General features: G+C 46.0%; 1 protein-coding gene across 4 annotated transcripts in view; it reads right to left on the minus strand.

Annotated features, from left to right (window-relative positions):
* The window catches only part of MTSS1 (MTSS I-BAR domain containing 1), a 133,038-nt gene that overhangs the window by 2,074 nt on the left and 109,259 nt on the right, over positions 1 to 21,705 (minus strand). For 3 of the 4 annotated variants that reach the window (XM_080939253.1, XM_080939250.1, XM_080939251.1), the window contains exons 6-13: positions 21,399 to 21,473; positions 11,164 to 11,321; positions 9,330 to 9,437; positions 7,787 to 7,884; positions 5,703 to 5,913; positions 1,694 to 1,888; positions 604 to 777; positions 45 to 252 (exon numbers count right to left, since the gene is read on the minus strand). In XM_080939253.1, the coding sequence (XP_080795379.1) occupies positions 45 to 252; positions 604 to 777; positions 1,694 to 1,888; positions 5,703 to 5,913; positions 7,787 to 7,884; positions 9,330 to 9,437; positions 11,164 to 11,321; positions 21,399 to 21,473 (1,227 nt within the window). The remainder of the gene's footprint in view (positions 1 to 44; positions 253 to 603; positions 778 to 1,693; positions 1,889 to 5,702; positions 5,914 to 7,786; positions 7,885 to 9,329; positions 9,438 to 11,163; positions 11,322 to 21,398; positions 21,474 to 21,705) is intronic. The other variant, XM_080939252.1, reaches the window with a different exon arrangement.

A 21,705-nucleotide genomic window follows, 5' to 3' on the forward strand; every position in this document is an offset into this window, starting at 1 on the left:
GTTAAGCTGCAGTTATAACACCGCTGGCTTCTCTGCCTCCTCACCTGGAGCCGCCCGGAAAGCCGGACGGCAAGCTGGGCGCCTCGTACCTTGGGAAGGGATGGTATCCTCAGAGCAGCACGGGGTGGTGGTCTGGGTGCTGTAGCCGCTGGAGCACTGCAGAGAATCCCGGCTGCTCCTCTGTGCGTCCAGCTGAAGGCCTCGTGACAAGGCGAGGGCCAGCTCCTCACAGGACTCCATCTCTTCACCAGGCTGCGGAATGGAAGACAGACACACAAGCCACCAGGGACATGTAAACTCGAGAGACCAGAGCCACCATACCATACTGTTTTAGGTGAGACCCCAGTTCACTCCCGTGAGCACCATGTCAGTAGTCTTTGGTGGCTACTTAGACCTGCATAGTTCCAGGTAGGAATTAGAGAGTTCTACATGTCTAACTACCACACAGCTCCTCCTGTCTTGTACACATTGTGGAGCTAGGGAAGAATGGTGATCCACCCCTCCATCTGCTAGGCTAAGTGGAGCCTGAGTACAGTCATGGTCTCTGGTCCCCATTTTGGCCTAACTGTGAATCCAACCAGATACAGAGAACAGGTATGTCACCCTGGTGGCAGCTGACACAGTCATGCTCCTCGGTCTCTGTGCCTCTTCAGCAACTGCTGGGGGACCTCCTGTAGGAGTGGGTCCTCCCCCATTGGAGTCCGGCTCGCGTTTCTCTTTGCGGCGCTGAAGGGTATTCACCAGTGGCTGGTCATAGGGTCCTGGCTTTGCCCAGTCCTGAGTAGAACAGTATAGTCAAGAACCATAACCCGCAACAGATGAGAAGCCATAGCCACCCACCACAGCTGCCCACACAGCAGCTCTATATACTACAGCATCAGCCAGGAGAGAGAGAACCACCCCGAGGAGCCAGGCCTGCCCTGCTGGAGCCATTCTACAGGTGTCTCTGCCACTCTGGTACAGGGACCTGGTAGAGGACCTGCAGCATGTTTTGAGGACTCTGTGAGATAAGCTTATAAGCAGCCCAAAATACTGGCAGCCCCAGGGACAGACTTACCGTCCTAGAACCTCAACTAACCTGGTGGAAATCACTTAAAATTTTGGCTTTTATATTGAAACGAGCATGTTTCAACATAAAACACTCAAAAGCAAAGTTCATATACTTTTGAGTGACTCTGGGCTGTGGTTCTGTTGCTGCAGCAGGACTGTCATCAGAGGACAAGTTGGGCATATGGCCAAGGAGGACAGTATAGGCTCGGATAAAACACTGCAGGTGGCACAGGAGGAAATAAAGGTCTGGGCTCCACCCAGACAGAGAGCCTAGCAGTATGTCCTTGACCTCTAGTCTCCAGCAGCAAATTTCCCTAAGGGAAGACTCAGGTTTCTGTTCTGTGTGGAAAATATCTCTAGCTGTTTGGTTTTTGGTGCCCCCTGGGAGGCGGGACTTCCTGAGGAAGAAGGGTTGTGGGGAAGAAGGCAGAGTGTGAAAGGGTAGAGTTGGCAGGGGGTGGTAGGTGGAGGAGAGGATGGCAGAACATTAGAAGGGTGAGCACAGAAGCAATGAGGGAGGGAGGAAAGGAAGAAGGGAGAAGGGAGGGGAGGAGAGAGCTGGGGAGAGAGGAGGGATGGCAGAGAGGAGGGGGAGGAGGAGAGGGGGGTGCTGAGGAAAGAGGGAGGGAGGGGAGACACAAACCTTCCAGCTAGGGATCTGAGATGACGGGAACATGCCGGGCCCAATGGTGTAATAATGAGCGTAGTCAGGAAGGTGGACAGAGGTGACCCGAGGGAGCAGGCGGGAGGCAGGCAGGTAATGAGGGGAAGGGCCTGCACCCACGGGCCCTGCATGGGACTCACTTGATAAACTATAGTGAGAAAACCCATTAGACAACTGGAAACAAAAACAAAGGGAGGAGAAAAGGAAAAAATTAATACAACAGGATGAGTGTAGAGGTACAGGATGGCACTGACAGCGAGGACATGGGGAAACCTGAATATTTACAAACAAAATCAACACGGGGCTTCTGCTGTCAACGATATTCTATGCAGGAGAGCCAGGGTGCAAAGAACCCAGTGAGTACACAGTTGGGATGTCTGACCCGTGTTTCAGAACCTGATCCTTAAATTGCAATGTTGTTAGTGTTTTAATTTTTTTGTAAACCAGTAAAGCCTGATTTCACGGCACTAGGGAACCGACTCATCAAGTTATGCAAATCAGGGTATTTGGAGGTATTTCCAAATGGATCTGTTCATTCTAGGTTTCCCAATCGGCACACTGCTCAGGAGCAGACTCTGTATCAAGTTTAGGGATGGGGGTACAAACTGAAAGGCGAGAAAGCACATGACCTCCGACACATGAGATGTCACATCCAACAGTCTGTGGGATGTTCAAGAAGAAAGAAGGGAGAACGGATGAACACAAACCCTGTTCACTTCTCCAAATCCACCATACTCCTTTCCTTTCCCTCACTGACCACACTGTTAGGGAACCCTTCACCTATCCAGGCCCTATCCCAAAGAGGGCTCAGCTTTTGGAGCAGATCCTGAGTTTCCAGGTTCCTACAGCTGTGATGGCTGTGTGTATAGCAGGCAGGAGGGGGCAGGTCAGGAAGAACAGCCCACCATAGCTGCAACCCTGGCCAGTCACCTTCTCTGTGGACACCCAGGCGCCCATGGTGGAGCCTGAGCTGACTGAGGTGGGGGAGCTGCACTCGCTCACTGACTGGCAGGTTTCCGATGCTTCTGAGGAGGCCGAGCTGGATGAGTTCTGCAGCAGGGAAGAGCCACACAAAGGGACCAACAAACCAAATCATGGGCCACCAGAAATCATAATTAAAATAAAGGAGGAAGGACGGAGCGGGAAGGGAATGTACAGAAAGGGAGACAGAGACAGACATACACAGAAGAGGGGGATGAGAGAAGCAGACAGTAAGTTAAGGCTTATTTTTCACCCACACAGGTTTTAAGAAAGCAATGTAAGACCGAGCCGAGCTCTGGCCCTACTGCGCATGGAGCCTGCAGACATCAGTTGGCCCTGTACCTGGTAGAGCAATACTGGCTCATCACACTGGACCTCTAGGCAAACTCTGTGCTCTTGGGCATATGATAATGTACCACAAGGACCCAGCACCGACCTCGTAGGTCCACAGCAATTGCAAGGCACAAATCTGTCCCTAGGCAAGTGGTAGCTCAAGGATGGCTCTAATTACTAGCTTCTTATTCGGTCCAGCACAGCTTCGGTTCCATATGGTGGCACCTCCGGTCTTAATGACACATTTGAGCGTCTCTGTCTGGACAGTGACTTGGGAGATTCTGATCAGGGAAGCCTGCTGATGAGTCTATATTTCCACCTTAGGATGAAGCATCCAGAGACAAACAGATGTGGAAAACAGGTGCCAGTATTGATGGCACTAGGCCCAGGTGCCTGACAGCCCCCTGCCTCCAGCCTGGCTTTCTGACACTCTGCTATAGTAAGCACTCTGCCTTTTGGTCACTGGTATGTCTCAATTCTGTGGCCTGGTGTGCTGGTTTTAATGAGAACGGGTTCCATGGGTTTATATATTTGAATACTTGGTCTAGAGTTGGTAAAGCTGTTTGGGAAGGATTAGAACATGTGCCCTTGCTATAGGAAATGTCACTGGGGACAGGCTTTGAGGTGTTAAAAGTCCGTGTCATTCCCTGTTAGCCCTCTTTGCTTCATGACCCCAAGCTTCTTGCTCCAAGTTCCTTACTATTACTTACAAACTCTAGCTTTACTCCATTTTGATTAAATAAATCAGGTCCTTCAGTACTACATGTGCCTGGATCAACTGTCACAGTGACCAGGTTCATGTTTCTATCCTTTTCTCCCATCTCAAAAGAATTTCTGTAAGGCTTAGCTTCCCATCTTGCAAGGGCAAATGCATACCCATGATCAGAAATTCAAAGTGTTGGATTAATGCGTTCTCTCTACCACTCCCCAGCTGTGGAACTGTGGACTTCAAGCTCTGAGCCCAGTGTTTTTCACCTTGAGAAACAGATCAACAGTATCTATCTACACCAAAGGGGAGGTGGAACCCTCTGGCTGGTGTGATTTGGAAAATGTCTTACAAGTTTATCTTTACTTGATTGTAAGCAGCTGTGCTATCTGAAAAAGAATAATTTTCTTTTAAATTCTGCATCACCCTTTGGCTTCTTATAACTACACTAAGGCTGGGGATGGAAGACAACGGTTGGTCATTTGCCTGTGAGAGACCCAGCGCCAACAAAACACACAGAAAGCCCACTGGTATGCGTGTGTACATGTCTCTGTGTGGGGGCACCCTGGGTTCCACACCTAGCACCAACAAAACATGCAGAAAGCTTATGGGTGTGTATGTGTATGTAGATGAGAGACAGTGTGAGCAAGGAAGCACTCTGGGTTCCACATCTAGCAAACAAACACACAGAAAAGCCTACTTCTGTGTGTGTGAAGCAGTCTCTCACCAAACCCAGAAATCACCGACTGGCCACATTAACTGGCCAGGAAGGGGATCACCTCTCTGCACCCTGAGGCTTGCTGAGGTCAGAGGCACATACCACTTCACCTAATAAGTGTTGAAAATCCAAACTTTGCATCTGAATGTCAGGCACTCTCCCTAGCCTCAGAAACTCTACTCTTGGGAACTAGCTAGGCAGGTACAGGCTTTCAGACATCAGAGACTGCCCCTAATTTACTACCTTCTGCCCTTCCAGACATCACTGGGGCAGAAATTGTGCTTGGGCCACCAACAGAAGCATGAGAAGACAGAAAGGCTTTGCTTTTTCAGCAAGGATTATCCAGGTAGCACAATAGTATTTTAGTTCTCAATTCATTAGAAACAGAGCTAGACTGCACACTACAATGGCCTTTAAGGAAGCAACAGTTCTGCCATCCTTCTGACCACACACAGCTTAGTAGGAGCACAGTAGGCATGGTTTAGTGAAGCATTTAATAGGGATGGAGGCTCTGGGGGCCAAGGCAAGAACAGGTAAATGCAGCTCTCTCAGGCCCGAGCCTTTCTGTGCAAAATTATGTCTCTAAAGGTGAAACTAGCTAACTAATGCTGAAGAGCTCTGAAATATGAGGTTCTGTACTTGCTAACCTTGGCTAAGCAACCAGGTTTTCTAGCTCAGCCTCCCCACACACAGCAGGTAGCTCCAGTCATGTCCTAGCATTGGGTACAGTGTACTAATGAACAAGTGTTGAGCCAAAGCTGACAAATTGGTCCTAAGCAACAGGCACCCCAAGGACTGTATACACCAACAACACACTCAAGGGACACCCAATGCCTGGAGAGATCGAATATGTACATTTTCCTTCTCCCAGGATTAAAGTACCGACAGAGTTATCCACAGGGGCTCTAACAGCCATTCTCAAGGCAGCACAGTGAGTTGGGGGAAAATCTGTTTACCAATAGGGTCTCTGCCACTGGGGAAAACCTGAGAGGACATGAAGAGGGGGTGTCCCCATTGTGGAGCATAGCATCACTCCAACCTGGGGACTTATAAGAATGCAGAGGACAGACCTAGTCTCTCTGAGGCTACTTACTTAGGAGTGACAGTATCTGTAACTATGGCTAATGTTCAGACAGGCTTCCAGCCTAGCTTAGAGGATCTCTCCTTTTAGAGTCTATTTTAAATGACCCATCAACAGTGGTCAGGGCACCCCGTGTGCCTGCTGCTCTCTGGGTCAAGGGAGTCCTTACCTGATTGGCAGCCTCGGGTGGCATGGGAGAGGGTGACTTGGACTGGAAGGCGTCCTGGGATATGAATCCTGAGTCGTGGGAGGACACACTGGACAGCCTCACGGGGGCCTGCTGGGCCAGGTTGGAACTTCGGTATCGGTAATGCGAGCTCGGGGAATGCGAATGGGAACCACTGGACCGGGAGTCACTACTGTTGACACTGTTCAGGCTGCTGTAAGAGACAAGCAGAGGGGGCAGGCGTAGAGAGGAGGGGCAGTGGTGAGATGAGGGCAATGGACAGCCAGGGACAGCATGAGCAAGAGCGCAAAACAACAACAAAAAACCAACACAAACAAAAAAAAACCCAACTCCTGCCCTGAAGAAGCATACAAAACCCAGGACATGTCAAAGACCAAATCAGGCTGGCAAAAGAAACTTTTTTTAGGTGAACAGAAAGAGAGCTAGGTTTTCAGTCTCTGAGGTTACAATGTGACAGTCTTAGCATGCAGAAAAGCAGAGGCCCAAGTCTACTGTGCTGTCTACACAGCAAAACTGTGGGACTAACACTTGTGATATAAAGAAAGAAGTGGGAATGATCTCTTCTGCCTACAGCAAAACCCCACTAAGTCCACAGCAGAGACATGGTCTCACACCCTTGTGTGGACTACTTGGGTCCGATGACCAGAGGCCACACAGCTTAACAGCACGGGCAGACACCGTGTGCTTAAGGTGGGTTCCATCCACCGAAGTACACTGGCCAATCAACGGGGGGACTGAGTGCAAGCACTGTGTATTTTATTAACAGAGCTAGTGAGTTCACTACCGGCCCTTCTCCTTCCTGGGTGTTTCTCTGTTAAACCACGTGTGGGCAGCTCTCAGTGAGGAGAATCAGCCAATGCTCAGCTGTTCTACAGTAAACCTGCGTTCCTATGGAGACCTGGGAAGCTGAGTGGGGAGACCCTGGTCGGGGCAAGCAGAGCTAAAATGTCAAAGTCAGTTACAAACCCCTGGAGGATGTAGCAACCTGGCAAGACTGAGGAAGCCTCGGGGTTTGCAAATTTGTGGCTTCAGTTCTGAAGCTAATGTGGGGGGGGGGGCATACTGTGTGGCTGGCTGATGCTAACTAAGATGACTTGACGTGACATCTGTCAGACACAGGTGAGCACGGCAGAGGATCAAAGAGCTGCTGAGGATGTGTGCACCATGGCAGGATAAATGCTACAATTTTAGCCAGAAGATGGCATCTGGGGCCTGAATGCTGCTCACAGCAACTGCACTCCCAGTGGCTCCCATCAGTGCAACTCAATAGGGCAGGAGGAGAAGGCAGGGTAGCTTGTTCTGCTGAACCACTGGGGGAAGAAGATTTTCCTCCATCTCAATAAACACAGGGCCCATTAAAGGTGACAAGAAACCAAGCAACATCTTTGGGGAACATTAGAGAACACAGACTCTTGATTGAAACTGCCTGCCATATATTCACCTGTCAAGCTTCGGGGTGAAATGAAGCACGAAGGATGCTGGGCCACATCTCCCTAGCAGCCTGAGCTGATCTCCTGCTCCACCCTCTCCAAGCTGCTTCACAGCCATCTGGTTTTTCAACATAAGTCAAATGATTGGCAGCAGGTGTAGTGTTGCACTAAGGCAGGGAGCCACGTCAAGAATAGAATAAACCTTTCCCCTCCGAATGCCAAGAACAGCTGCCTCATGAAACTACATAATGATCCTGCAGGCCCCAGGACCATCCCAAATGCTTCTGTATTTCCACAGTAACAGTGAGTAGGCATGAGGATTGGGAGACACCAAACAGAGCTGTGTGTGGATGTTATGACTACAGGAATGAGGGATGAAGCCAGAAGCCATTGTGGCTTCTGTTCCAACTATGATTGGATCAACTTCTTAAAAAGGAAAGAAAAGGTCTACCTTGGGCTTGGTGGTGGAAAGCTAGGGTGCTGTGGGGTGACAGAAACTGACTAAAGAGTGAGAACATTCTTTGCCTTACTATCTCCTATTTCAAATGGGCCCCTTTTGGAGAAACAGCTTGGTTCTTGGTCACACTCACATAAATATGTTTTGGAAAGTATTAGCAGGTCAGAGGCTTCACTTACCTGCAGACACTTGACTTTCTGGACATGGTTGTGCTGGGAGAAGAAGGTGGCGTCTGATATGACCAACTATAATCAGAACCTTTCAAGTCCAAAATCACCTGTAGAGACAGATAGGGGGCAGCTGGGTAAGGGACGAACGAGGGTGTCACCCTCACATCACACATATGTCACACAATCCAAACACAACCCTCACAGAGGCAGGACTTCAACAGAAGGGCCACATTACATATCCTCAGGGTCACAGTACTGCTGAGACGAGCAAGAAACTGGAGTTGATGGGAGGGAGTTAGAACAAAACCATGGAAGACCAGGAGGTAATTACAGAATGGATTAACAACTCCTAAAAGCTATTTTTAATACAGGATAAACTCAGCAGCATTTTCAGCCTACAGCTCCATAAAGACAAAAATGGTCTTAGGGCTCGCTGGCTGTACTTTAACCACTTGATGCTCAGTAGACACATGTGTCCTATTTGGCCAGGGCTAGAAGCCTGAAAACCTCCCAGATTCAAGAGTGAGCCAATCCTATCACAATTATTTCTGTGCTTTCCCTTGTATAAGGTTCACCTTTTGCTCTGTTAACAAGGACTCCGCTAATGTCTACTTATTAAGTCAACACATACTCGAGTTTAATACAAAAATCCCACAGACAGAAAACCACAAAGCTTCCAAATTTATCTTCTTAGATGACTGTCCAAGCAGACAGTAAGAACTGCCACAAAGGGCAGCATGTCAGGTGTCCCCAAACATGACTCTTCCCACTTGATACTGGTGTGATCGTTTGTATATGCTTGGCCTAGGGTGTGGCACTATTAGAAGGTATAGCCTTGTTGGAGTAGGTGTGTCACTGTGGGTTGTGGGCTTTAAGACCCTCACCCTAGCTGCCTGGAAGCCAGTCTTCTCTTAACTGCCTTCAGATGAAGATGTAGAACTCTCAGCTCCTCCTTTACCATGCCTGCCTGGATGTGGCCATGCTCCTACCTTGATGATAATGGACTGAATCTCCAAACCTGTGAGCCACCCGATTAAATGTTGTTCTTTACAAGAGTTGCCTTGGTCATGGTGTTTATTCACAGCAGTAAAACCATAACTAAGACATACAGTATTGTCACATACACACCAAAAGAGTAAAGCATTTTAAAATATGTCATCTTTTCCTCAGATGGGAAAGGTTCTCATGAACGACTTGATTAGCTCCAGAAAGGGTTACAAACCATGAGAACAGAATGACATGGGGTCCTCAGAGAAGATGACCCTAGATCTGGTCATGGGTCACTTGACTCAACCTAGTGACATTGCTTAGAGTGGTCGCCTTGGTTAAGAGTCCTTACCTCTCAGTACCTCCGTGTCTTTCCCTATAACAGTGAAGGTGAACAACGTGGTCACAAAGGATGAAAGCACAGCATAGCCCAGGGTTGGCCACAGTAGCCACCACAGTGACCATGTGAGCAACGTGGACACATACCGGTATAATTTCAGGTACAATGGATAGAACCAGAGCCCTGAATTCCATGTCTTTCTTTGACTTGTCTCTGACCTCCTACCTGTTCACTTGAGGAGGGCAGTTTGTGAGGGTCCATGGTCAGGCTCTTTAGATCTTCTGATATGGTCTGAAGGTGGGTAATTTCTCCTAGCATGGAAATCTCTTCCTCCTAAAGGGAAGCAATTTGTATACACCATCACGTGGACTCCCACACTGCCTTTTTCCAATCACTTCTGTCTGGGTCACTGCATGACCTTTTCAACCTTTCATAAAAGGCCTTTGAGATAGGACTCTAAGCTAGAGATGACATATGTACTTTCTTTTTTGAAAGAGAAAGGGGAAAAGGTAGTAATGGAATGACCTGAATACATGGGGCAGTGAAGGAACCAGAACATCTTTATAGGGCTTGGCACTTCCAGGCTTATCCAGTGGGATGATCTGCCCGTGCTCTTTTCAAGGATGCTTCATGGGCTGAGGTATTCCTGGATGACTGACATGGCGTAGGGAGATTTCGGTCCAGATCTTTATGACAGAACACATGTGTTTGACAGAGCTAACTGTGCCCTTTTCTTGCCCCCTACCCCATCTTAAGAACTGGATGTAAGACTGAGAACATTTCAGTTGTCTTCCCAAGTGCCAGTGGGAACAGAGGGCACAGGTACAGACCTGGGGAACAACTCAAATCTGAGAGTTCCACTAGGGTAGAGAGACATGGAACAGAGCTCTCCTGTAGCCTGCAAGAGTGGCTGCTACAAACTCAGTCTCAGCATGCTCAGAGTTTACTTAGAAATTAAGTGGGAGCTGATCCACTGAGATGATCCCTGGGGCTTGAGACATAGAAGCAAGAGGTTCCAGGCTTAGAGCTTGAGATACAGTGGGCCTCAAAATGTTTGTGTCTTTTTGACAGGTGCCGGTGTTACCCTGGTACTTTAAGATTGTTAAAAAACCCCTTTGTTCATTTGCTTTCTGAGGTGGGGGGAGAGATGCGGCTATACAAGTCTCACTCTGTAGCTCTAGGTAACCTAGAACTTACTGTATTGCCCCAACAGGCCTAAAATTAAATTCACAGCAATCCTCTTCACAGTGCTGGGACTATAGGCTTGTGCCACCAAATCCAGATTATGTTCTACCTTAACTCAGTTAAGAAAAAAAAAAAAAAAAAAAAAAAAAAAAAAAAAAAAGTAGGATGAGCATTGCTACAACCTGTGGATGGGGATCAGCTCCTTGCTGAAAATCTAATGTGTGGACGGACCTGCTTCCGCCATCGAGATTCAAGACACCTGTAAGTGGCTGTCAGTAGGCTAATGGATGCAAAACTCCAGAACAGGGGGCTGGAGAGATGGCTCAGCGGTTAAGAGCACTGACTGCTCTTCCAGAGGTCCTGAGTTCAAATCCCAGCAACCATATGGTGGTTCACAACCATCTCTGAAGACAGCTACAGTGTACTCATATAAATAAAATAAATAAATATTTTAAAAGATGTTGGTAGCTGTTTGTGCCGTACCCAAAGATGGTGCCGGCTTTCTGCCGATGATTCAGCAAACAGAGCTGTTGTCCAGCCCGAGGGACGTAGTGCGCATGTACCACGCACGTCACAGCCCACTCTCGAGGCATGCTAATGAGATACTGGAGGGCGCACCAATCAGGTAGCGACATGAGTCTCCTGGGCATATATAAGCAGTGCACTTTTCTTCCTCGGGATCCCCTGCTCGAGAGTGCTGTACAATAAAGGTTGTTCACAGAAGAATCCTGTTGCTGCGTGTCGTTCTTGCTGGTGAGACGTTAGGCGCTCGACAAAAAGAGTCATTTGTTTTTTTAAAAAAAAAAAAAAAAAAACCTCCAGAAAAAAAGCCCCCCACATAGTTCAAGCCTTCCAGAGGTTTCCATTAACTTACAATCACTGGCCGCAGCATAGAGATGAAGGTGCAGAACCGGCCACGCTCCTCGATCAGTGCTTTGCGCACAGCCTGCTTTTCTGTTTCTTCCAATAGGAGATATTTATCGTTGACATCCTGGAGAGCACTGTCCAACTGAGGCTGAATGTCACCTCTCCCTGTGAACAGAACAAGGCTGTACAGTCAGCTTGCTGAAATGCCAACTTGTAGAACAAATTTCCTTCTTTGAGGTCCTTACTGGAGGCGAAGCATCCTTTTCCAGGACGTAAAAACATTAGTTGCTCATTGCTCCCAAATGACTGAAAGCAGCTGCTTTTCTAGGAGCATCTACTTACATCTGAAGGGCATATTTATGTATATGGCTTATTTACCACTGAGGAGCATCTCCTGGGATGACTTCCTAGCATGCATGCCTTGTACAAGCCTGCAGATCCCTGTGCTAGCGAACCTCAGGACACACAGCAGCAGCATGCCTTTCTTTAGTGCACCTGGAACTGGCTGAAGGTGGGGAGCAAGGTGAGAGGTTAGGGATGTTTCCAAAAATGGATATAAGCTGGCTTTGTTAGGTCCACTTCAATCAAAGAGCCTTTGTTTGGGCACAAGTCTCAGTACCTGAAGACAAAGGTAGGTTATCCAGCTCCTAGCCCTAGGACCCGGGAACCCTTGGCAGTTAGTCTAAGTCCCCAGGGAAGAGCTCCAATGCTCCCTGTAGAAGGAGCCTGGTAGCCAGATGTCTATAGTTAGGTCTTTGCTGGTGACAAAATGAACAAAGCCATGAGAGGAGCCGTATTATTCACTTATCTGGCTACACCACCAGACTCTAATTATCCAAATAACATTTTACTGCTTCAGATAGAGTAGTAAACAGTTAAACAACTCTAGATCAGGAATAGCTGTCTGTATAAAGTTTTATTACTATTATTAGAACACAGCCATACCTACTCATTTACAGAGACCAAGAATATTTGGCCTTTTGAAGAATTAGTCCTTCTGCACTAGTCTAGATCTGCCCTATTGCTGGGGCCACCAGGGTCACACACAGGACACTAGCCCTTAAGCTTTGACACAGGACCTTTGGCAAACAGGCTTTATCTACATTCAAGCCAGAGAAAGAATTTCTAAACTCCTCCAAGGCAAGGTTTTAGCCTTTTCCTGCTATCCCTCAGCGTCTACGTGTGTAAGTGCTACTTAAGAACTTGCTTCATCATTTTACGTACAGATGGAGCTGGAAGGAGGATCAGGGTTATCCTAAGTGTTCAGGTTGGAGAGGAGATGAAAGCTTAGAGAAGCTGAAGGATTCGTCCAGGACAGAGAGCGGTGCTAAGGCCCAGACAGCCTGACTCCCTGAGCCCTTGACCTCTCTGTCCATTGTCTCAGGCTGAATGGTGAATTCAATCACCAAGTAGGAAACTGCTGGGCCAATTACCATAGCTGTCCCCTTACAAACAGCATGTAGGACAGTAAATGTAACCCACTGTTTGGTGCACAGAGGTAAGGCCAGAGAACCCTGCCTTGGTTGTAGGAATATTTCCTGCACATTCTCTCATATGCAGATGAGAACACTGAATCTGGACCAAACAGCTTAATAGAACCTCATAAAACTCTAGACTTAACAGAAGTCCAAGAGAAGAGAAGCAGTGTTTTAGTAAGAAAGAGCCATGTGTATAGGGAAGTCCTAAATTAGTGTATGATAGGAAAATCATATACAGTCAAAACCCACCCTTGAAAACACTTTGGATGAGCATTCATAAATAGCCTCCACTAGCTCAAGAAAGTATGTAACATAAGGTATATATAATGCAGATCATCTAAGAACACAAGTGGCTGTCCCCAACAGTCACCTTATGCACGAAAGCTGCTTCCTGAGGAACTTCCCATATTCTTGTGATGACCTGCTCACCCAATCTTGCACTTAGTCACAACCATGTTCGTCAAGGGAATCCTCTACCTTCACTGAGCATAGAGGCATCCAAACAACCTGCCCACCTGATCTACTGCTTTCATGTGTGTTTAGACAGGAAGCAGTGAAGTCAGGTTCCCATCCTCTCCTGGGATGTTCCACCAAAAGCTCCCCCTCTCACAGATGTCTACCCTGCTGGGAACAAACTCCAGGCAGCAAAGCGGGACATCAGTGCTCTGACAACTATGGATTTCCTCTGTTCCTGGTGAAGGGTTGACAAGTATGTCCACCACACAACTCACTGACAGCAAAGCTCAAAGCTCTTTCTCTCTAGGCTGTGGGACAACATGGCCCAGCACAGGGATAGTGGGGATGGTGGGGCCTTTCCTCTGTCACTCAGTATATTCTCCACTGTCTTAACAACAAAACACACCAGACCAGACCATTCTTAACTTGGGGGCTGGGGAGCCAGGTTGTGATGGGGGTGGGAGGAGCTGAGCATGCTGCAAGAGAAGGCAGACCTATGTATGACCTCTAACCAAATATACTTGAATATGTTTAAATTACAGAAAAAATCTATTTTTAATTTTTTAAAGATTTGTTTAATTTAATTGTATGTGTATGAGAATTTTGTCTGCATGTATGTTATGTGTGCCATATACATACAGTACCATTCATGACGGAAGGGGAGGGCGGAGTAAATGCTGATGTGAGCTGCCTCATGGGCTCTGGGGACAGAACCCAGACAGAACCTCTGCTGATCCATCTCTCCAGCTTCTACAGTAGAAAAACTTTTAAGATAACTAGGGATGAGGAGGTGGCTCAGTAATTAAACAAGCAAGACTGGAGTTCAGATTCCCAATGTGATTTCAGTGCTGGGTGGGCAGAGCAGCCCACCGCTGGTCCCAGCCTCAGAAGGGACAGACAGGATGCTGAGAAGATCTCCAGTAAAACCAACCATGGACTAGCTCCAGATTTGACTGAGGGTCCTTCCTTCAAGGGGGTATGGCGGGAAAGCGATCAGAAAGAGGTCTAAAGTCAACTTCTAGCTTGTACATACACATGTGCCTGTCCACACGCATGCATATATGCATTCCACACACATATATGCACACACCACATACAGGAAAAGAAAAAAGTCTATAATTGTAAAATTGCATTTTTTTCTTCTTGTCACAAGTTGTAACACATGTGTCTAGTAGTAATTAGTAACAGCCTTTTGTTCCATGTGATGGCATGGGCCTCCAATCCTAGCATTCAGGAAGTTAAGGTAGAAGGCTCTTGGGCCCAAGGCCAAGCTAGGTGTGATGGCTACATCTGGAACAAACTACAATCCAGAAATGGAGGGCATACCTGTGATTCAGATCTTGAGGTTGGAAGACATGGGCTTCTGACCCGGGTCCTGATACAGGATGACACATTCTTTTGGTCCACAACTTGAGGCATAGTGGCCATAAAAAGCTTAGGCCTAGGCAAGGTAGCGCATGCCTTTAAAGCCAGGAGACTGAGGCAAGCAGATCTCTGAGTTCAAGGCCAGCCTAGGACAGAGCAACTACTAGATTCTTGAACTTCCCACCCATTCGAAGCTGCCCATTGTTGGGTTGGGCTGCAGAATGTGAGCTGTTACAATAAATTCCCTTAATATTTAAAGACACTCCATAAGTTCTGTGACTCTAGAGAAGACTGACTCATACACTGGGTTACATACTGAGACCTTGTCTTAAAAACAAAAACAAACAAACAAAAAAAATGCTTTAAAATAATTAGAAAGCAAAATGAGTATATGATCAAATTGGTAAATATACATCTAAATTACTCTATGATTATAGTGAAGTTATTTTAAATATGTATTATGTTATAATTAGAGGACTTTAAAATTACAGCATTCTAAAGTATAAGCTATAAAGATTGCTCTAATTATGGTAATAATGGGAATTTTTCTATTCCAAAACACAATGATTATTTTTAAATTCTCTAACACACTATACAATTATATTTATTTTACACATGTGGTATATATATCTAAAACATTTGTATATAACACACACACATATGTACATAAACAACTGCTGAAGAAATGTGTTTCAAGTCCCATTTGGACATAAAGACTTTAAGATATGGTCATCTTTGAGCTCCACAAACCCTAAAGTGGACTAATGCTGATTTTGGTATACCTGTCTCTTGGTATCTCCGGGGGACTAGCTGCAGCACCTCTCCCCTTATATGCTTAAGTCCCTAAGTCACTGACTGAAATGATTAGACTCCCATTCTCCTATATACTTCAAATCAGAACTAACTGCATTTGGCCTTTTAAAATACATTATAAATCACTTCAGCCTCAAGACAACCTCCACAGCCTTCTCTAGTTTCCAGGTCTTGATTTTACTCATGCAGAGGAATTCCTAACACTAGTCAGGAGCCCACTAGGAGCCCTCTGTGGGAAATCATGATGACTTTCTGCAGAAAAGGCTCCTGGGTTATCAGACTACAATAAATGAAGGTCACATGGTGGGCCAAAAGAGGAAGGAGCTAGGCTTTGGGGTTGTGATTAAGCGGGGAGAGTTTATAAAGCTTACTGGAAATCCTGGCATTTACAATGTATTCCCCTTTCTTTACATAAACATTGGAGGCAGGGATTAGTAGCTTTTTCATGGGGAAAATGAAACAGAGTGTCTTGCACAGAGCCCTAATTACCAGTGCTGAGCAAGGCTCTCTGTCTTCTCTGTCAGAAATCCAGAAACTCTAGCACAGTGGGACACAAATGATGCCACAGAGGATAAAAATATTGAAATGAACATGCAAGGTGACATTGGGAACTTACATTTCAATAGAGATCCATTTTTACCATGCCATACAAAGTCACCATCTATGCCCAATTCGCATACTGCCCAAAGAAAACATGCCTAAAAATAAGAAGGGATGCTACGTGGAGGGCCCACAAAGAATCTAGACAGAATCTAACAGCCATTAGATACAGCCCTTCTATGTCTCTTTTCAAGTCTTCCCGCTGAAGGTTTCTAGGTCATCTAAAACGAATGGTTGGTTTTCTCTGTTTTATTTGAGTCATAGGGCACCAACTAACTAGCCAGCTACTTAGCTACTTAACTCCTGATCCACTCACCCCACCTTTTGAGTGATTCGGTCACAAGACCCCCACCCCCGTCCATCCCCCAGAAGGGCATAGCTAGGCATGAGCCATAGTGCTGGACACTTACCAGACACCCGTTAAGTATAAAGGAACGACAAAGGAATGCACACCAAGCCCAACTTTCAGCTACAGGCTCCCCTGTGCCCGTTCAACCACCATATCCGTGTGACAGTCACAGCTCACCCACCCACCCACCCTTCTTAGTTCCACCATCATGGGATTGCTAGATGCCGATGCCTCTTCCTGGTAGCCCAGACGATTCCTTCTCCACACACAGATACCTCCTCCACAGCAAGTTGGACCACTGACATCAGTTTGTAAGATGTTACATTGCTATCGTTTCTTAGAAAATAATACATACTCAACTTGGTATTTATCCCAGTTCCTAGCACAGTGCATTCAAAACCCCCTGGAGTTTCCTGAATGACAGGTGATATGGGAGAGAGGGCCAGAGGGGGGGTGACTGCCAGAAAAATCAGCCACTTGATTAGAAGGTTGGACACTTGGCTCTAACCCTGACCTCAGGAAAGGAAGGGCTAAAAGAATGAGTTCAGTCAAAATGCTCAATCCCACCTACAGAACCAAGTTTCCCAAAACCCCCACAAACCCTTGGGACCGTCTTAGCATGTGAATGTATTGAGAAGCTTGGAGGAGACAACCCAGAGGCTTTCTATCCACTCTTACCAGCCCCACCCTCACCTGTTATCCCCTTCAGCTAGGCTGTTCATTAGTTTCTCCATAGCCAACTGCCCAAAGCACAGTGTTTGTCTGTGGGTAACTGCCCCATTCAGCAGTCATTTGGTCTTTCCTTGGCTCTATGCCCACAGACACTGTGACCGATACAAAGCTCTGTGGCTTTGCCTAGGGACCTGCCTGCACAAGATAGGGGACTAACAGGGGCTGCAGAAATATCCCCCCTATGTGAGCAGAAAGAATCTTTAAACACAAAGCCAGAAGGGTAGGTGATTTTCATCCATTCCAAACTTAAACAAATAAAATGCAGTTTCCCTATGCACTGATTACACCTTGATGGTCAATCAAGAGGTCCATGTGCTATGATTCGGTTCATGGGGAATACCCAGAAGAGGTGAACCCAAAGACTGAAAGCAGAGGAGCGCTTGTCAGGAAGTAGGAAGCTAGAGACGGGTGGCAGAAAGATGACAGTGCAAAGGCATGGAGTGTCTGATGGAATGGATGGATAAAGCTGTCCTGAAATTCGATAATGGGGTTGGCTGCATAACACTGTGAATATATGAAAGCCACTGAGAGAGAGAGAATCCAAAATGATAATTATGGTATATACATCTTTATTGTTATAAGCCCAAAATATGGCTGTGTCATGTCTTTTTTCTTTCCAAAGGTTAACTAAAAATATGTTTACTGTATGATTTCATAGTCATACTACTGAGACTAGGAAGGGATTATCTTTTTTTTTAATTAGGGAATGACTGACCCAACCACCCTACAAGGTAGGAGAGGTAAGACTGTGTCCTCAGTAAGAGTCAGCCATCCAAGTCCCACTTGTCAAAGGAGCCCCCCGTGGAAGGAGACTGTAGATTACAGATGTTGGGAACTCGGAGAACAATGGGATGCTCCAGCAAGACAGTTACAGAGACAGGACACTTTTCCAAGGAGTTTAGTGTCATGATCTCCAGGGTAAGGTTCATGTTCAACCAAGAAAATCACTTTGAGAATTGAACTTAAGGATATGAAAAGATATGAAACCTTAAAAAAGAAGCATTTTACAAACTGCCAAAGTAGTTTCTGCTTTTGCTCTTGATATTGAGATGACTGGTTTTAGAAAAAGCCATACTGTGTGCATAGACAAGGGTAGATATTCTGCAACCTTAACGATACTAAACTTGACCTAAGAATCCTTTTGAGGAGCTATTTAGTGTCACGTTTGTTTTGCATATGGGATCAACAAATATGTTCTTATCTGCTCAGGTGCGTACACATAGATGTAGAAATATACTGACTTCTGTGCAAGTGTGCATTTAAAGCACATGGTATTTTCTTTTTCCAAGAACCTAATACTGACTTATGAATACAAAACAGCTCACAGAATGTACTGCTGACAGTGTCAGTGGCCAACTGCCTAAGCAAGAAAATGATTAAAGTGTGCGCATACACACACACACACACACACACACACACACACACACACACACAATTTCCTCAAAGTTATGGGAAATTAAATAGGCACAAGTGATTATTCTGAGCCAGCAAGAAAATGTGGATAGCTAGCACAGGTCCCAGCAGTGAGAAGCCCACAGTAAGGACCACACAGTACCCAGCCACCAGATATTTGGGATGTACACTTACCCTGAGTGTCTACCAGCCAGGGCACACGGTGAAGAAGTGCGGGATACACATTTGACACAGAAAGGAAAACATAAGGTTAAACTGGTATCTGAGCCGCACCTGCCTAACCCTTGGCTCGTGAGCAGCAGGGGCTGGCTGGCACACTTACATTGCTGAGAAGATCTACTAACGAGCTCCCTGCTCCTGCCTGACTAATACTCCTTTCCTTCTCGATCATTCCCCCTTGGCTTCATACTTAGAAATGTCCACCACTAGAGGACAAGAGTTTGCTTTAAAAAAAAAAAGAAAGAAAAAGAGAAAGAGAAAGAAAGCAATATGAACCCAGAAGAAGCCATTTGGATAGATGCCTTAACAAGATGCTTTTGTGTATGATTCATCATGACTTGGGGAGGGATATACAGAGCTCTAACATCATATAATAGTAAACATCCTACTGATGTGAAACTCTTCCCAGCACTTATAATCTTGGTTTTGGAGATACCAGTGGGAAAAAAACCTAAGAAAACAAAATAAAACCTAAAAATCAAAACAGCCTATTTAAAGAGCTAATAGCAGCATCTCAGCCTTCTGTCTCAAGTCCCTGACAAACATTTAGTGGTTTCAGCTAGAAACAGAAGGACTCACCATAACTCAATCTCTAATTTTACTTTTACTGTTTCAGAGTGCTGAGTACTGAACCCAAGGCCTTGAGTATACTAGCTAACTATTCTCCTGATGAGCTACCTTCTCAAACCCAGTTTTAATTTTTAAACTAAAAATAAAAAAATGTGTGGATATGGTTAAGCTGCCAAAAACCTGCCTGCATGTGGGCTGGATTCAGAACCACACGCGTGTGCACATGCACACACACACGCACACACACACAGATGCACGGATATACAAACAATGACAATATATGAAAGCTAGTCACGCAGTAACATGTCAGAAGTAGGTATGCAGAAAGCACTAGTTTCTGATCCTGTTACTCCACAGCTGGGATCCCAAAGACTTGAGCAGGAAGTATGTGCCATAACCCTACTCAGAGGTCAAGACCCCTGGGGGCAGCTCCACATCACTTCCTGCAGCCTGGTGAATGTTGGCTGTGCCTTTGACTCAGCACTTAGACCAGAACTTCTCTGAGGCGAGGGTCCAGCCTCCTCTGGTCTCTGACTCCTAGCTTTATGTGCACTTGACAAGCCTGCCTTGGAGAATGAGAAGGCTTGGTACATTTATCCATGGATGGAGTAGATCCCAGGTCTATGTAAAATGATGCTGGAATAAACCTAACCAGAGACTTACTAATCACCAAGCTCTATAGTAAAAATAGAGTTGAATGTAATACAATGTGGTAAACATTGTGTCTAGAGTAAAAAGTAAACAAGTTGTTTACAAGCTACATACTGTATATATGAAGTGTCTGCCTCTGACAAAGACAGGGCTAGTGCCAGGCTGATTTGCACAAAGACATTTGAATTTTTCTAATGGAATGTGAGAAGAAAGACCAGATTACAGATCAATTTCTGAAAAACAGGCAACAGAAGGCTGCTTGTCAGTCAGTACCTGAGAGCCACCAAAGTGACCCTGGCTGTGTGAGTCAGGCTCGGGTCTCACAGGACACATAGCTTCATGTGACTTTCATCTGCCCCTGCTCCTGATATCTCAGAAGCAGAGTTAAGGACCATGTCACCTGAGGTATGTGGTTAGTCACAGCTCGACTAGTTTTCTATCAGAATGGAAAACTCCATCTAAGCAGAACCCCAAATAACTCTCAGATTTCCTCCCACTCTTACACAACGGCCCATCTATCCTATTTTCTGGTCAGACACCTGCTAGGTGAGCACCCCAAGATCCTGACAGAGTGATGACCCTAAGCCTTCTGGAAGGCTGCACTACCCCAATCATACAACAGGACGTCTAAAAATACACTTAGGTACGTTAGGGAAACATGATAAAGAAATCAAACTGGTGTTTTGACTGTTCTTGTAACTGGGAAATCACCCAGAATGCTGCAAACCATTTGACCGACTGTTCTAAGGTACCAGCAAAGAATCTAGAAAGAGGATATGGTTAGGACTTTAAAGACAGTCCTTCAGAATCCCATGATCATAACCCCTCCCCACAACTATCCAGTCCGGAGAAGCAACGATGGCTCCTGGATGTGACAAAGTCTTTGGCTTATCATGAGGAACTGGAGATGGGTAGGGAAGAGACAGCTTCCCGGCTGGGTGTGTGAATGAGTCTTGGGTGGTAGATTCATGCATGCACCCTCACGAACACATTAAAATACCCTGGGGAGCAAAAAACGACTGTCAGAGGCGACAGGATGTGTGGGGCGGAGGAAGAGGACCATCGTCTGTGTAATGACCAAGGCATCTGCAGAAAGGCTTCTCTGCACCATCTCCAAGAACTTTTTCTATTATTTTAATAAAGAACAGTCTGTGACTCCTGCCCAGTTTTGAAGACAGATGTTGAGTAAAGACAAAGATTTAACCAAGGGCTTAACTCTCACCCACATCCTACACTTTAAGAACTTAAGTGCAGGGACTGAAGAGATGGCTCAGCAGTCATAACCACTGGCTGCTCTTCCAGAGATCCTGGGTTCAATTCCCAGCACTGCCATGGCAGCTCACAGCTGCCTGTAACTACAGTGCCTTCTCCTGGTCTCTATGGAAACCACATACACACCTGGTGCACAGACGTACATGAAGGTGAGACACCAATACATATAAAATAATAAAGAAAAAATTTAAAAGAGCTTTAATCCAGGTGGGTGGGGTTTGCTCCCTCCCTAGGAATTGCACAGCTCCTGGTTTAGACACTTCACACATCTGCACACTTTGATTACTCTCAGAGTCACAGTATCGACGCAGACTCTTGGGTTACCTTTTTTTGCCTTTTTCTGCAGTTTCAACGTGTCAGAGGACTTCTTTTTTATCTCTTGGCGAGCTTTCTTATATTCTAAGAGAAAGTAGAATATTAAATAATTTTATCACTCTGCTCAATCTTTATCTAGAAAGCATACTCTCAGACACTCAGAAAATAGCCTACTACAAATACACACAGGATAAAAGTCACAGTGACATTTCATGACAAAGGAGCTGTTTATATGACAAACAGCTAAACACACTGAAGCCTTTCCCTGTCCTGCCAACACCAAGAAAATATGCCATTGGGGATTGTTTTAATTAAA

Source organism: Micromys minutus (assembly GCF_963924665.1).
Source record: "Micromys minutus genome assembly, chromosome: 27".
NCBI classification, from domain to species: Eukaryota; Metazoa; Chordata; class Mammalia; order Rodentia; family Muridae; genus Micromys; species Micromys minutus.